Below are 17877 nucleotides of genomic sequence, written 5' to 3' on the forward strand. Positions count from 1 at the left end.
GAACCGCACCGAAAACCGGATGAACCCGAAACCAAACCGAAACCGGCTCAAAACCCGGACCGAAACTGAAACCAAACCGATAAGAAACCGAAACACTCCAAAATTCATCAAAAAAAATCAAAATTTGCATAGTTTTGTATACATTTGTATGGAAAGTCGAATCCAAACTAGACCAAAAACTAAAACCAACCCGGTTACAAATCGATTTAAGAAACCGAAGACAAACCGAAACCAAATCTCACCGAAACCGGAACCAGACCGAAACCGGAATTTCCTTATTGGTTCGGTTTTGGTTTTAGCTTTCCCACACCGAAACCGAGTCAAGCCGGACCAAAACCGAGCCGGACCAACCGATTGACACCCCTACATAAAATCAACATTAAGCTACCTCAAGTCATAAAAAATCAACATTAAGCCACATCAAGTTATAAAAAATCTACATTAGAGAAATGTTCTTGTTCTATTATGAGTTTGACTAGTCAAATGATTTTATTTTTACATGAGACTTTTTGTATTAGGTAGAGAAAAAAAACCAGCTTTCCAACAAATTCAAGATTGCTTAAATCCAAGTTGTATTGATAAAGTTATGATTCAGTCAAACTAATTTGAAGGTGTACAAATGCTGTTAAAAATCGTCTGAATGAAAATAAAATTATGGACATTAGAACAATAGAGTATTTTATTGCACTTTTGGTTTTCATCAGCGTTTTACTATCATAAGATTTATGGAATTTTTAGATGTAAGAAAAATCCAAACATTTGAAAATTTAAAATCGCCCTTATAACCGAAAATTTCGTTTTTGTTCTTGAGCTTGGGGGTTGAGTTCTTATCATTTTGGATTTTGATTTTTAAACAATTTTTATTGGATTCAAGTGTTTGCTTATTTATGAATAACATCTTAAGTGTCGTACCAAGTGCCAAACTAGCGTGGCTAGCGCCTTACAGTAAGGCAACAATCCTTGACCCTTATATAACAGCCTAGACGCCAAGCCATCTCCTAGGCGATGCTTAAGCAATGGCTTGACAACTATGTTAAAAATACAGGAAACAACATCCAAGTGCCCACTCTTGGTGGTATGTATGAACTGGCTTACCACTCCCACTGCATAAGTGATGTCTAGTCAAGTCAAAGACAGATAGATAAGCTTCCCCATTAGCCTATGGTATTTCTCTGCATCAACAAGGGAAGGTAAACAATCTTCTCCTAGCTTGCGATTATGCTCAATAAGAGAACTTGCAGGTTTGCAACCCTTCTTTCAATAGGTTCAACACAACCTTTCTCTGACATATATTTGTGCCCTTCTTGGATCTTGACACTTCAATTCCCAAGAAATGCTTCGAGGGTCCATTCCAAGATTTTTGTAATCAAACTGTTGGGCCAAGTAGGTTTTCAACCTACCTATCTCAGCCATGTCATCTCTAGTTACCACAATTTCATCAACATAGACAATTAGGGTTGTAATGGTGCCATTACCTCACCTAGCAAGGTGTGATCAACTTGACTCTGGGAGTACCCGTTTTCTTAGAATAGTCTGTCTAAACCTTTCAAACCACGCTTTTGGGGACTGTTTGAGACCATATAGTGCCTATTTTGGGAGACACACTTTCCCTTCAACTGAAGAGAACTTGAAGTCGGGTGGAGTTTTAATATGCACCACTCCTAAGTCACCATGAAGGAAGGTATTCTTCACATCTAATTGATACAATTGCCGTTCTCTATTTGCCGCTAATGACAAGAGAACCCTTGTAGAATTATGCTTAGCCATAGGAGCAAATGTCTCTTGATAGTCAATCCCATGCACTTGACTGTATCCTTTAACCACCAACCTTGCCTTTTACCTCTCAACAACACCATTTGACCGGTACTTGATTGTGTAGACCCACATGCATTCAATTGGCACTCTCCCCCCAGGAAGGTCAACCAGTCCCAAATACAGTTCTTCTCAAGTCTCATAATTTCTTTAGACATGTGGCTTGCCTCTACCTTGAGTCAAACATAGCTTTGGTGACATTCTTAGGAATGGAAATAGAAGAAATTGTGACAATAAAAGCAACACTTGTATGAGAGAGCATCATAGGAAACTAGCTGAGCTATAGGATTAGTGCAAATTCTCTTTCCTTTTCTAATAGCAATATGAAGGGGCAACTTATAAGGAAGAGAACGGATGTTACCTGATTGAGGAAGGTGGATCTCTGGATATGGATCCAAAGAGGACTCTTGTCAAGTCTTCTTTCCCCTTCTTTTGTACACAAGTAACTCCTCATTACCAGAACCACCACCTGAATGATCACTAATATCAACAACATCCACCTTTTTATGTTTCCCAATGTCAAACATAAAAGGAGGAATAGGCACGGGGGAAAGAAAGGGGATGACATTAGTAGCCTTTTCACTCTCAATTTATCCCTCTCAAGAGGATGTTGATGAGAAGCAAAGAAAGGCATGGACCAAAGTGTCTTAAGAGCATGTATACGAAATAAAAGATTCTTAGTGACTTCTATTAAATGGAGATTTTTCCTCTTAGCTTCTCTATTCTCTTGGGGTGTGTCAACACAAGCTAGTTGATAGATAATTCCTTTATCAGTAGAAAGGGTGTCAACACAAGTTGGTTGATGGATAATGGCATTATTAGAAAAGAGTTTTGGAGACTACCATACGTGTACTCCCCTCCTTTATCAAAATGAACAATTTTAATTTTAGTTTTAAATTGAGTATAGATCACCTGATAAAGTTTTTTGAATGCATCATATACATCACTCTTATGTTTTATCATAACAGTCCAATTAGTACGAGAGCAATTATCAACAAAAGAATCAAATTAGCAATAGCCAAATAAATAGGTATTAGGAGAGGGTCCCCAAACATCAGTATGCACAATATGAAAAGGAATGGTAGATCGATTACCATGATAGGGATAGGGAGAATGGCCATGTTTGGAAAACTTGCATGGTTCACATTGAAAGACATGACAAGAATAAAAAGAAGAAAATAAATGAGGTAATTGTTTCCTCATAACAACAAAGGAAGGATGGCCAAAACGTTGATCCCAACGCATCACATAATCCACAGAATTGCTGTCAGCCTGTCACTACGTCCACACACATCTAAATGGTTCCATAGCTGCTGTGAGTGTCCTTACTTTGCAAGAAGCTACACATCTCATCTAGTGTCGGAAGAGGAGACCAGCCCAAGATTTGAATCTAGATTGGCTCATACTTTGGGTTCAAGCCACCAAGTAGGATAAAAATGCACTCTTTCTCAAGTATTCGGTAAACGTTAGCTTCATCTTCTGGGTTGGATAGTTGGAGGTCCTTATAATGATTATACTCTTCTCACAGACCAATCTTATAATATTAAAAAATGGTCCTATCTCCTTGTTTCATTATAATGACCTTTTGGAGAAATTGATAAACCTCTGCCAAGTCACCCACTCGGTCAAAAGTTTTGGAAACACTCCCAAATATCTTTGGCAGTTTCCTTTCTCATAAACCTCTTTCCAATCTTAGGCCTTATAGAGAATATTAACTTAACAGTGGAGTTCCTAGTCTCCCATTATGGATATGTTGGGTCACTTCGGTTAGGAGCTCAAAAAGTACCTGTCACATACCCTAGCTTCTCCTACTGTGCAGGGAAAGATTCACAGAGTGAGCCTAGTATAAATAGTTGGTGTTGTCCAACATCACAATAGAAATTTAAGTATTTGGGTTCTCAAAAGCCATCAGAGTAGGATCAGCACTACTCGACGCATTGGCTGAAACTTTTCTAAGTCCACTGTCCTCAGACATATTGTATAAAAAATACACGCAAGATTGGGGGAGTACACACCCTAATGTACTCTATTAAAATCTTCCTTCCCAATACTTATAAGCAATTCCAGCAAGGGTGGCAAACACTTAACACGAAAAAAATCCAGATCAAATGCACATTTCAAAGTGAACCACTAGCTCATAGCACTTAAAGAGCCCCAAACAATATACCTCATCAACCCAAGGTTGCTGGAATACACCACAAACGCACTTTAGAGGCAAAAAACTAGAAAAACAAGGGCGGGCAATGTGACACCTAAGAATAGAAGTGTACCGGATCCGCCTGGGAGATCGGTGAGTCCCCACTAAGAATATGATAAGTACCAGGGGGTTTGGGAAATCGGTGGGGGCATGGTTTTAAGTATCCGTACATATATTACCATATGGGTTGATACGTATCTGTATCGGCCCTTATCGATACTATATCGATATGATATCGATATAGTATCCCACGATACATACCGATACACACTGATACACCACCAATACACACCAATATCTATACAATAAGCACCGATACGTACCGATACTCTATGAAAAACTAAAAATCAAGGTGAAATGTTCGTTTTGGTATGTATTGGTGCGTTTCGGTATGTATCGGTGCGGCACGGTCATATAATGGCAAAGATGGGTCATTTTAAAAAAAACACGATTTTTTGAGGGGTTTTTGTTCCAAAGTTGTTGCTAGCCATTTTTCTCTCTAACTAAAGTGGAAATCAAGGTTGGGAACAAGGATTTTACATTTATGGGACAGCTACAAACCTTGGATTCTTAGTGCGATACTCTTAATTTAGCGTTTATGCATAATACATGTTATCTGTAGATTTTTTTTAAAATTTTTTTTATTGTGCAAAATTGATAAAAAATGGTTCCTATCCATTTATATGCATATCTTAGCATATCTCCGATATGATATAATACGATACCCTCCGATACGTATCTTAATTTTGGCCGACCGATACGGCAACCTATACCGATATTTTAATCATTGGGTGAGGGTATGCAAACTTTAGTCCCACATCGCCTAGGGAGAGATTATTGGGCTGATTGATAACCTCTAGCCTCCTTAACATGACACAACGTGTTTTAAAGCCTTGAGGCCCATGGGCCAAATAGGACAATATTGTGCTAAGGTTAATGGGGCTGGGGCGTTACAAATGATATCAGAGCAAACCTCAACAATGGGTGGGGCCATAGTGGCGACGCCCTGCCCAAAGGGGGGAAGAATGTGACACCCAAGAATACAAGTGTACCGGACCCGCCTGAAAGTCCGGTGAGGTGTCCCCACTAAGAATACGGCACTAGGGGGTTTGGGAGATCGGGGAGGTTGCACAAACTTTAGTCCCACCTAAGGAAAGATTACTGGACTAGTTGATAACCTCTAGCCTCCTTAACATGGCACAACGCGTTTTAAAGCCTTAAGGCCCATGAGCAAATAGGACAATATTGTGCCAAGGTTAATGGGGCTAGGACGTTATAGGCAATACTTTGAAAACAACCAAGAATCAAGTTGTGAGATCACATCTCTTTTCTCCTAGAACTGATAGCATAGATGGGTTCTAGGGAAGCCTTGGTGATCCAAAAGGACCGTACCCCAACTTCAGTAGTGGTTGGATGTGTGTGTGTGAGAGAGAGAGATATGCAATTGGGCAAAGGGTATATGGTACTATTAGGGAGGTGGCTGCGGCATCTTCGACCGGCATGTAATCTTTGATCTCAGTTGCAGGGGCTGGGGTTCTTGGAGTACATGCCTTTGTGTGCTGGATGAATACTTTGCATGTTAGCCATTAAGGGGGGAGCCACTCATAGTGGACCTCTTCTTGGAAGGAAAACCCTTCATCATCCACAACAGTAACTGATGAAGGGGGGAGAACATCTACCTAGACCTCCACGTATATCCTCACATTAGCTAGACTATCCATTTTTTTTCTCTCATCGGAGTACAAAGGGTTACCAAGCACGAAGCCAATGATGCTAAGACCATATTCACACCAAAAATGGAGGCGGAGGCCTGACAGAGCGACCCATAAAGGAATGGAGTTGAGATCCTCCTTATTGAGAAGCAAATATTGGTCCCATTGTTGAAGGAAGATGGGGTTTTTGCCCACTTGCGAGGGATAACCCTCTAAGGCTCTAATCTTATCATCTTCCTCTGAGAATTTGAAAGTGAAGAAGTCGTCCAAAATTTAGAGTCTAAGGTTCTATTAGGTCTCCATTGTTTGTTCATAGACAATTTGATAATGTTGAAAGGTGGTCTACTACCATTGAAGTGGCCTACTAAACAATTTTTCCGTTTGGAGATCTTGGAGTTGAGCAGTCCAATGGGACAAAGGATGATTATGCAGTCACTAACCAGAGATGGCGAGATGAAGTGAAGAGAATGATCCTCCCTGGCAGGAAAGGGTGCCAAGCTGAAGAGGGAGTTCTAGGCTTTCAAACCATGGTAGGGGAAGGTAACTAGAGGGGAAGAGAGGGAGGGTGGGGGCTAGGAGCAGGAAAATAATAATGGGATGGGGAGCGGCCAGGCAAGGCCATCGGCAAAAGATCAGACATACTGGGGGGTGCTCAAACCATTCACATAAGATAGGATTTTTGTGACACCCAATAATACGGTAAGTTTCAGACCCGTTTGGGAGATTGGTGAGGTGTCCCCACCAAGAATACGACAAAGTACCAGGGGGTTTGGGAGATCGGTGAGGGTGTGCAAACCTTAGTCCCACATTGCTTAGGGAGAGATTACTTGGCTAGTTAATAACCTTTGGCCTCCTTAACATGGCACAACATGTTTTAAAGCCTTGAGGCACATGGGCCAAAGAGGATAATATTGTGCAAGGTTAATGGGGTCGGGGCATTACAAATGGTATCAGAGCAAACCCTCACAGTGTATAGGCCACAGCGGGGACGCTATGCCGAAAGGGGGGAAGACTGACACCTAAGAATACTGCAAGTACCAGACCCGCATGGGAGATCAGTGAGGTGTCCCCACCAGGTATACGGCAAGTACCAGGGGGTTTGGGAGATCGGTGAGGGTGTGCAAAATTTAGACTCACATTGCCTAGGGAGAGATTACTGGGCTAGTTAATAACCTCTAGCCTCCTTAATATCGCACAACGTGTTTTAAAGTTTTGAGGCCCATGGGCCAAAGAGGACATTATTGTGCAAGGTTAACGGGGCCGGGGCGTTACACTTTTTAGTCAGTTTCTTCTTCACTAGCCTGCATTCTTCCTTTCGTGGGTGGCTTTTCTCTTTTTACCTTTTTGTTTGAATACATTTATTGATGGTTTCAAAAAATCCTTATTAAATGATGATGAGTAGTTCGAAGAACAATCATGTTTCTTAATGCCTCCAAAATTATGTTAATTTTTTTTTATTTTTATTGGTGTATAAGTGTTGAATTTTTCTATCGTCATTTTTTGGGGTCCTAGGCTATATACTTCTTCAATGAATAAAGAATCTAATAGGGAGAAAGCAATAAGGTTCAACCATGTAATTTTACAATTTTTTGTGGAAGCTTGTAATGTTTATTTGTTACTATCGTATCTCTTACATTTTCATTTGTTGCTGTATAGATTGTTCCAACCGAGTACAGATATCTCTCCAAAGAAGTTCTTCCAACTAATCAGTTTTCTGTTACGGAGTATTTTGTTCCCATGCATGAGTTTGACAGGATGTGGCCAGGTTGGTAGTTACTTTGATTTTTATACTTCATGTTTAGTCATTCTGTTCCACTCTTAAATTATTCATAATTAACTACTGTATTCTTTTATCTCCAGCTGTTTACTTTTTGTATGATCTTTCGCCAATCACTGTGACAATTAGAGAAGAACGGCGCAGTTTCCTGCATTTCATCACGCGACTTTGTGCGGTACTTGGTGGTACATTTGCACTAACAGGTTCCTATCTGTGCCTCTTTCCAACATTTCATACTTGTTTGATGCTGTTCTTTGATTGTTATTCTAGATCCTCCCTTTCTTCATCAGCTTGAGAGGAACATCGTGCCCCTTGTGTAGTCATTTTTCTGTTACCATGCAGATGTCAAATTTGCATGTAGTTAAATTTCTGGTCGAGAATGGTGATGGCATTGTTACTAAGACCCTCTACTCATAGAACACATTAATTTGTAGCTGCTTTCCTTAGTTTCTAACATGTCTACTTGATTTTTGCAATTCAGTCTATCGAATTTTTATTTAGAAGGATAGACAACGTGTGGATGAGGAATTTGATTGACAATGAGAATGCAAAAAATCCAAGGAGTTGATGCATAGTGCATGTAGAGGAACTATATAATAATGTGGACTTGTATTTCCTGAACTTTGTCCAGTCGAGGATGATGCAGTTCAAGCCTACGATTGGGCTCTAAAACTGATTTTGTGTGGATGAAGGAGAGCTATGATCTTCATTATTTGCTGGAGATGTACAGAATTAAAGAGGATATTGCAGGATATTTTTGGAGATTTGTTTCCCTGATTTTCGTGGGCATACCAGCTAGATGAAGACGAGATTGAAGACCAATCTTGCTTGCATGCAAGTTCTCTTTCAAGGCAAAGCCAGTTGTCAAGCTGATCTGATTTGCAGGAAGAATATTCCAGATTTCAAGTGTGCCCCATGGCCAATGCGTGGAGAAGAATGTGGAGCAATTGACAGCTTGCATGCTGGTCTATTTTTTGGGATAATTTTGTTCCATGCGTGGGGGATTATTAGCTAAAGTTATTTTCCTATTGTAGTTAGACTTACTTTATGTGATAGGAAGTTTCTAATTTCTAGACTCTTTATTTCTTAGTTAATTAGTTTATAAAGTAGGACAAGGGGCACTTTCTTTCCACGAAAGAAAAGAGGCCCCAATTGATGCAACCAATTGCTATTTAAGAGGAAGAAGGCTGGCACCAGAACAAGGACGAAGATATGAAGGGATAAAAAAAGAGCTATGGCTTGAAGCTGTGAGAGGCAGTGACTTTGAGATGCAATGAAGCAGTGAGAGGCCGTGGGTGAGAGACCCGAGTTTGAGATAGACTACTTTATCCCTCATTCTCTACCCCTCCTTCTTCCCTTTTCTCTATTTTTCTATTTTTATTCTCAGTTTATATGTAATTTTGAGATGCTGATTAACAAACTTGCTACTGTGCATTGAAAGTTTTTGATCATCCTGTAGAGTTGGTTCTATTTGACTAGTTTCTGAAATTCTTTTGAAGATAGATATCAGGGGTGCATCAAATTTGTCAATGGTTCCACTATAAAATTTGAAAGGCAAAGGAAGACTGTGATGAATTAAATGAGGTAATGCTATACCTTTTCATAGTGGTTGGAGATACTTTGAGTCAACCCTTTTATAAAGCTGAGTCACTCAACTTATTTAGGGAATCTAGGGTGGGAAGGTAGGCAGCAGAGCTGATGGAAGAATCTCACTTCTCATTTTCTGATATCAAATATCATGTTGGGCTTGGGATTTGGGAATGTTGAACCTGATGGACATCGTTGGTTATTGAGGGCATCAATATTAGTTGAGAATCAGAGATTAGGAATTATTCAACTTGTCAGTAATGACAGAGGTCTTTCTTATTTATAAGAATATTACAATAACTCAAACGAGGAAAGTAGGTTAACGCTGACTAAGCGTCCCTATCAACAATACTTCTGGTTCCTCCAGTTGCAACACCGTTGGCAAGCTTGCTTTTTGTACCACCATGAATCACCTCTGGATGGAGCGTAACATCCGTAGATAAACCCCCAAATCTCGATCCCTGGATAAGATTTGGAAAGCTGTCTACTTTGATGTTAGGTCCAAAACCTCCTCCCTCTTGTCTTGCCCAGTCAAATACACCCCTAGAAACTCTCACCTCATTGATGCATGGAACCTTCAGGTGATATCATCCACCCCTCTTAAGGCCTTTTCGGATGCTGGCTCTCCCTCCCCCCCAGGTTGCTAGCCGTTGAGGATGTTTGTTTCTCGTTGGTCTTTTGTTTTTGTTATGTATTTTCTATTTTGTTTTAGCTTAGCCTAGTGCTTGGCCTTTTGGCAGTTGATGCAGATATATCATACATGCCCAACTTGGAGACGAGAGGATGAAATGCCTTACAGTGAACAACCTTGGTAAACACATCAACTAACCGATTTGTAGTGCTAACAAAGGGAATGCATGCAATCCCTTGGTCAAGCTTTTCTTTGATGAAATGTCTATCGATCTCAATATGCTTGGTCCTATCATGTTGAACAGGGTTGTGGACGATGCTGATGGCTGCTTTGCTATCACAACACAGACGCACAGGACCTTCTACATTAACTCGGAGATTACTCAGTAAGCTCTTAAGCCAGACCAACTCACAAAATCCCTTGGGCCATTGTGCGATATTCAGCTTTAGCACTAGATCGAGATACCACGAATTGTTTCTTGCTACGCCAAGTAACAAGGTTCCCTCCAAGGAAAGTACAACACTTAGAGGTAGATTGCCGATCATCAATAGATCCAGCCCAGTCAGCATCAGTAAAGGCCTCAATCTTCAAGTGCCCCTGATTAGAATACAAAATACCCTTTCCAAGAGTGGATTTCAAGTACCGTAGGATTCGGTACACAAGATTAAGGTGAGGTGTCTTGGAATCATGAAGAAAACGGCTAACAATACCCACAACATAAGCAATATCGGGCCTGGTGTGGGATAGGTAGATCAGATGGCCAACAAGTCTTTGGTACTGCTCTTTGTCAACAGTCACCCATTGCATTGCTCAGCTGATGATTGACCTCTATAGGAGCATTTGTAGGCTTGCACCCAAGCATACCTGTCTCACTAAGGAGATCCAAAACATAATTCCTTTGGGAAATGAAGATACCTTTGTTAGATCTATCCACTTCAATCCCAAGGAAATACCAAAGGGGTCCTAGGTCCTTAGTCTCAAACTCTGCTGCTAGTAAGGCCTTAAGGTTGGAGATCTCATCATCATTGTTACCAGTAATCACAATATCGTCAACGTAGACAATCAGAGCAGTGACTTGGTTACCTTTCGCCTTTGTGAACAAGGTGTGATCAGCTTGAAACTGTTTATATCCAAAGTTTATTATGGCTTTCATGAACTGGCCAAACCATGCCCTAGGAGATTGCTTGAGGCCGTACAATGACTTCTTCAACTTGCAGACACGTCCAACACTGGAAGCAGTGGCAAAGCCAGGAGGAACATCCATATAAATTTCCTCTTTAAGTTCTCCATTTAAGAACGCATTCTTGACATCTAGTTGTAGATTCCATCCTAGATTTGTAGCAACGGATAGCAATGCCCTGATAGAATTCATCTTTGCAACTAGGGCAAAGATTTCCTGGTAATCAATCCCATATGTTTGGGTAAAGCCCTTAGCCACCAAGCATGCCTTATACCGCTCAACTGTACCATCAGCCTTTTGCTTGACTGTAAACACCCACTTGCACCCAACTAATTTCTTTCCCTGAGGAGGAAGAACAAGTTCCTAGGTACCATTTTTATCTAATGCCGACATTTCCTCAACCATTGTAGCTTTCCACTTCGGATCATTTATGGCTTCCTTCCAACCTTGTGGAATAGACATAGAAGACAACGAAGAAACAAAGGCCCTATAGGAAGGAGATAAAGATGCATAAGAAAACAAAATTGGTGATGGGATGCCTGGTACAGGAACGAACTCCTTTTCTAATAGCTATAGGAAGATCGTTCACTGTAAGAGCAAAAGGTATAATATCAAGTATGGGAGGCTCTAAAGAAGTAACATGTACAACATCAAGTATAGGAGAAATATTACCTGATACTGGTGTATCCGATGGAGGTGCTTTAGAAGGGTATGGCTGGTTACCAGTGGTGTCTTGCTCCTTAGCGTTTTGCTTCTTGGACCTCCAAGTGTAAGTGATCACATCTCTTACAAGCTGATCTGGTGGCTCCCCCTGAACGGGAGACATACCATAAATAGGAGACGTATCAATAACAAATGGAGGCTCTTACTTAAGACTCAAACACATCAGACTCATGAAAAGTGACATCTATGGTGACATACAAGCGGCTAGTTAGAGGGTGATAACACTTATACCCCTTTTGAGAAGTCGAGTAACCAAGGAAAACACACTTTAGAGCTCGAGGATCAAGCTTGGACCTTGAAGGAGAGGAATTATGGACAAAACAGACACACCCAAATACCCAAGGAGGAAGTCTCCAAACAATTGTAGGATCAGAGAGAAAAGAAACAGGGGGCTTAAAGATAAGTACACTAGAGGGCACCCGGTTAATAAGGTGGGCAACAGTAAGAACGGTCTCGCCCCCTAGAGATATTTAGGAACACCAGTAGCAAATATTAGAGCCTGAGCAACATCAAGGAGATGACGATTCTTACGCTTTGGGATCCCATTTTGTTCAGTTGTCCTAACACAAGATGTTTGGGAGAGAATGCCCTGAGAATCAAGGTAGTTCTGAAACTCCCCATTTATATGCTCAGTGCCATTGTCACTACGAAGGATTCGTACAGTGGCATCAAACTGGATATGAAGTATGGCATGAAAAGATTTAAAACAAGAGAAGGCATCAGATATACTTATGTAGTTATGTTAGACGAGAACAATTATCAATAAAAGTAATAAACCAACGAAAGCCATTTCTATCAATTCCCTGAGAAGGACCCCACAAATCTGAATGAATAATAGAAAAAGGAATATCACTTTTATTTTCAGTAGGAAAGTAAGAGGTGCGAGTATGTTTAGCAAACTCACATACATCACATTTAAGTTATTCCAAACCACAACGTTTAACTCAACTAGGAAACATGCGACAAAATATAAAAAGAAGGATGTCGCAAACGACTGTGCCACTGGTGGAGTTGAGAGAGAGAGTTGTCAGAACGGAGAGTATGAGCTGCCGTTGGAGGAGGCACAGCCAATGGAGAATCCAAGTAGTAGAGCCCATCACGGACCTTACAATACCTAATCGTTGCACCAATCACTAGATCCTAAAAAAAGGCAGTGGGTAGAAAAAAAGTGAAGAGAACAATTCAACTCCTTACTTAAGCGATAGATGGAAACAAGATTAGCACATAATTTTGGGGCATGCAACACAGATGGAAGAGAAATTGTAGAGGTATAAGAAATAGAAGCTTTACCAGAAATGGGGGACAAGGAACCGTCAGCCACACTTACCTTATCCCGACCGGAACAAGGAATATAAGTATGGAAGACCTTAGAGCTACTTGTCATGTGATCGGTAACACCTGAATCAAGTAACCATTAGGGAGAATGAGAGGAAGAAACAAGGAAACTACCTGTTTGAGCAAGGTTGGACATAGGAGAAAGCAAGAGAAGTGCCTAACTGTGTCATTAGTTGCTTGAGGGCAGCCATTTGATCCTGATAGAATGGTGCAGTAGTGGAGGCATAGTCAATAGACTCAGATAGATGGGCCTTGATTTCCAATTTTGGTGTTACGCCCACCCTTGGGACGACCATGGAGCTTCCAACATGTTTCCCTGGTATAGCGAGGGCGACCACAATAATCACACTGAACAGTTTCCCGAGGAGCGGTAGAACCCTTAGACGGGGTTTCAGCAATCGGAGTGGCCAATAGTGCAGACCAAACAGGAACTATAGAGGGTAGAAAAACAAAGCAATGATGATCCTTAGACAGAACGAAGTTATATGTAAGGAGAAGAGTCGGAAAAGTCTCACGACCCAGAATCTGTACCTTGATCTGATCATATTCAGGATTAAGACTTGTCAGAAAGTCATACACCCATTCCATGTCACACTCCTTTTGAAGTGTACCAGCATCAGGAGGATAGGCCATAGGGACTAAGTGATAGAATCCAGTTGTTGCCATAAGCTGCATAAGGTGGAATAATAAGTTGAGAGAGACAACCCTTTCTGAGTGGTGGAACAAACGGTATGACGAATCTCATAGACTTGAGCATAGTTCCCCCTTGAGAATAAGTTTGCTTTACTGCATCCTAGAGATCCTTAGCAGAGTTAAACAGGACAAAGCTTGGGCTGATAGCAGGCTCCATAGAGTTGAAAAGAATGGACATAACAATGGCATCATTGGCTAACTAGGTGTTAGCGGCTGCTGGATCAGTCAGCTAAGGAGTGTCTCTAGTGAGAAAACCAAAGAAATTCCCACGGATAGTAAGGAGGTAGGCACGAGACCACGTGAGGTAGTTTTGACCATTAAGTTTGATGGGTTTAGGATGAAGAGTGGATTGATCCTTGAACAATGACCGCTAGAGGCCTCCTCAGTGGATTGATTGCTTGAATGGTGACCACTAGAGGCCTCAGAGGAGGCAACAACAACCTCAGGATCATCACTTACTGTAGTCATGGCTTAGAGAGAGGAACACGTGGACTGCGTAGTCATGGCTTAGAGAGGGGCGTTGACAGAAAGCGCTGGCAGCAGGGGCACAGGCAGCAAGCAGCGACAAGTGTAGGCGTAGGCAACGAGCAGGTGTTGGTAGCAACAGGTGTTGGCAGAAGAGGCAGCGGCAAGAAGAGAGACGATGATGGTGAGGTGTGGGCAGGCATAGGAAGTCACGTCGTGGCAAAGGCGGAAGCGGGCGCAGTGAGAAGGCGCAATGGGTTAGGGGTTAGGTTTGCATGGAACGGGGTTTAGTCTACCATGCTATACTAGGAGGCAAAGGCCCCCAAGGGCGGAGAAGAAAATCGAAAAAGAAAAAAAAGATTTTATGGTTTTTGGCTCTGATACCAAGTTGAGAATCAGAGATTAGGAATGATTCGACTTGTTAGTAATGACAAAGGTCTTTCTTATTCATAAGAAGAGTACAATAAATCAAACAAGGAAAGTAGGGTAACGCTGACCAAGAGTCCCTATCTACAAGACGACTAAGCGTCTCTATTGACAATACTTACTACGGTAAATAGTAAATAATAAAACTTAACCAAGGTAAAAATAAAACTAACTACGGTCATTTCAACAATATTAAAGGTTAGTGTCTATAAATTTAAGGAAATCTAGGTTTGTATAGTTCTTGGTTTGAGTGAGAAGTGAGTTGAATAGAGAGATCTTGTAAAACCCTACATGTTAGGTGATTTGATCCGAATTGGGGTTCTCTCCTAAGTTAAGAATGGGCCTCCAAACCTTCATTCACGTTCTTGAATTTGGTCAATATTGCCTAATGATGCAGATCAAAGCTTGAAGAAGAGGACAAAAATAAGAGTCAGAAAATACTGTTCATGTGAAACACTGTTCACATGAACAGTAATTTGGATCCATATCTCCTATTTTAGTTTAGTTCAGTTAGTTTTCATTTTATTTCTTTCTTAGTGAGCAAGTTATACCTAGTTACTAAATTCAGTTAGTTTCTATTTTCATGTTAGTTTTCTTTTTGGTTTTGTATCTAAATTGTAAGGCTGTACCCTCTATTATATAAGAGTAGTTGATGTAATACTTTGAGAATTAATGAATGAAAAAATGAATTTTACAGTCATTGCGACTCGATATTCCTGAGATAGGATGTTCAACAGCTGAGATAGCTGTGGGTGAGATAGCCATCCCCTACCCCCTTCTAAACTTATTTTCTCTACTTTCTACCCTTATTCTACTTTTGTTTATTCAATATTATTGTGAGAACAAAGTCCCAACCTTTGTTGAACAAGGAGCACACAACCAAGCTACCGAATCCAGTTACAGGGCTTTGCCGGGAAGAATGTTCAAGCGCAGATCTCCCAAACCAAGTCTCTGGTTGTTCCAGGATTGAGGGTTTGTTGAGGACCTTAGAAGGACCACTTGATCCAAATTTGAGGATCATCCAATGCTTTCAGACCTAGTTCTTGAAGAATCACCAAAAGTTTTATTTTTCTTTCAACCAACGAAAGTCTCAATCCGGCCAGCAGAATTTGTTTGATTTTTTATGGTCTGTTCCCTCATATAGGATCTCCATTCGATCCAAAATTCAGCTCCGTCTGAGTTGTGGTTTATGAGTAATCGAAATCTCCTATTTTTAGCCCTATTTTCCAGATCTGAATTTTCTGTTAAACTGAACTTGATTTGCATGTTGGAGTTTATGATGGATCCTACTGGGACTGATTAACCCTTGGTAACTTTGGCTGACAATCACCTAAACCATATAGGATATGAATATATTAGTTGCAATGGGTTCTTGGTAATTGGTATGATATCAGTGGATTTTGACATATCTGACTGATGGATTTGAAGGGTAAGGATTGAAAAGTAATTATGATTTATATTTTAAAATTAACACACAGCAATTGCTAAATTTGGTTTAGTTCTTTTAACAATGTCTCCTTATAGAAATAGTTTATTTCTGGTAATTACTTGTTAAAATGTTATCTTACCTAGTGGTAAATAGATATCTAGTATTCCCATTACTGATTGGGTCATAGTTTTCGTGGCACCAAGGCTAGTAGATGAAGGTTCCTAGGTGCTTAGGAGCCTAGGTGATGCTTAGGGAAGGCCAAGGCACTGAAGGTGAGTGCCATATTTGAGGAAAATATGCCCCATTCCAGGTTCTGATTCTAGTTCCAAGTATGGCTTTGCATTTTTTTTTTTTTATTCCTCTTATTTTTTCCTCCTTTTCCCCTTTACATCTTCTTCTTCTCCCTTTCGCCCATCCCCCAACCCTTTCCTCCCTTATTTCTCGCTTGTGACATGTCTGTGTGCGTTGTCGCCTAGGTGTTGCCTTGTTGAAGCATTGACAATTATGGTTGGGGTTACCTGAATTGGACCCGCACTAAAACATTCATAGAAAATATAGCCCTGGACCAAACTCCATTATGAATTGGTAAACCAAATTTCTATCCAGACCCTACTAATTGTGTCCTGGTCAATTAGCTAACTGGGCACCCATTGATACCTCCATGGCTCCAGCCCCAAGAGAAGAATTTGTGTTTTCTTGTTAAGTTGGGTTTTCGAAGTAGTAAGTGGTTTTGTAGCAAATAGTTATTGATTTCCAAAAAGGCTGGGATTCCATTTTTGGTATTATTGTTAGCCGAAACTCGAAACTGTTACCATGGTAGGGCATCTCTAGATCACTGTTAATAAAAACAGGAATGGCAAAAAAACAGAAATAGATGGTACAGGTTTTAAACAGTAAATTTTTTCGAACGATACAGTCAAATAAACGGTCAAAAAAATAGAGAACGGAAAAAAAGGGAAAACGGATGGTACGGGTTTTAAACGTGTAGATTTTAAACAAACGGGACCGAAAAAAGGTACTATACTCGTATAAATTAAGGAATTATTACGTGAATACTTGCATCTAATGTTCAAAATAATTACAGTATTCAACACTAATGCATATATATATATGCGTCTCATGTCTCATTATAAGTTTTATGACATATAATTAAATATCATCCACTACCAATTCTAAATTCATACCCCACACGTGTCCAAGTTTTATTGAGCAATGTGACTTGGCTATGATGTTCATTGTTGTCAACATAGTCAACACATTCTTGGAGTAATGTATGTTCAGTTTAAGTTAGTAGTTATCATTTTAGAAACATTTTTCAGCAAATGCATCAGTTTATATCTCAATTTCGGGATCCATACATTGATATTGAGTTGAAGGTGATATCATGAGAAATATAGGCCATTGAGTTAGTTTCAAGTCGGTGAAAGAATCAGGTGGATCAGAGTTCGGGAGAGAGAGAGATATGGTCAATTAAGTAGACATTATGTTCAACAAGTTAAGTCTTAAAAAATGCCAAAAAAGGAAACGTGTTTAAACATGTTTGCTAACAGTGCCCTAAATCCCTCCTAGTTTCTTAAGGTTCATCATTTATGATATACGTGGATTTAAAATATTTTTATTTGGAAATGGTGGTGATCCCTCAAAGTAGTGATGCTAGTTCATTTGTTGTTTATATCTCGAAATCGGGAGAAAATAGTCCCTCTATGTGTTTTGTATTTTGTCATCTCAAGTTTTAGGGGATTGGGGCTCAAGGGAGGTTGAGAGATAGGAGTTGATGGAAGCCGAATCTGATAAAAATATGATGCAGGTTATGTTTATTAGGCTGGAATAATGCTTAACATCAGAAGTCAAGGGTATGGGCTATCAAATCCAGCAGAAAATTCTACCTTTTCCTCCCCCCCCCCCCCCCC

At 40.4% G+C, this 17877-nt stretch overlaps 1 protein-coding gene across 1 annotated transcript in view; it reads left to right on the forward strand.

Annotated features, from left to right (window-relative positions):
• The window catches only part of LOC122094112 (endoplasmic reticulum-Golgi intermediate compartment protein 3-like), a gene marked incomplete at its 5' end in the record, with an annotated part of 35903 nt that overhangs the window by 13317 nt on the left and 4709 nt on the right, over positions 1 to 17877 (forward strand). Inside the window, 2 exon segments of the mRNA XM_042664789.1 lie at positions 7378 to 7486; positions 7582 to 7701. Coding sequence (XP_042520723.1) covers positions 7378 to 7486; positions 7582 to 7701 — 229 coding nt within the window.

The sequence above is a fragment of the Macadamia integrifolia genome, chromosome 11 (assembly GCF_013358625.1).
Source record: "Macadamia integrifolia cultivar HAES 741 chromosome 11, SCU_Mint_v3, whole genome shotgun sequence".
Classification (NCBI taxonomy): Eukaryota; Viridiplantae; Streptophyta; class Magnoliopsida; order Proteales; family Proteaceae; genus Macadamia; species Macadamia integrifolia.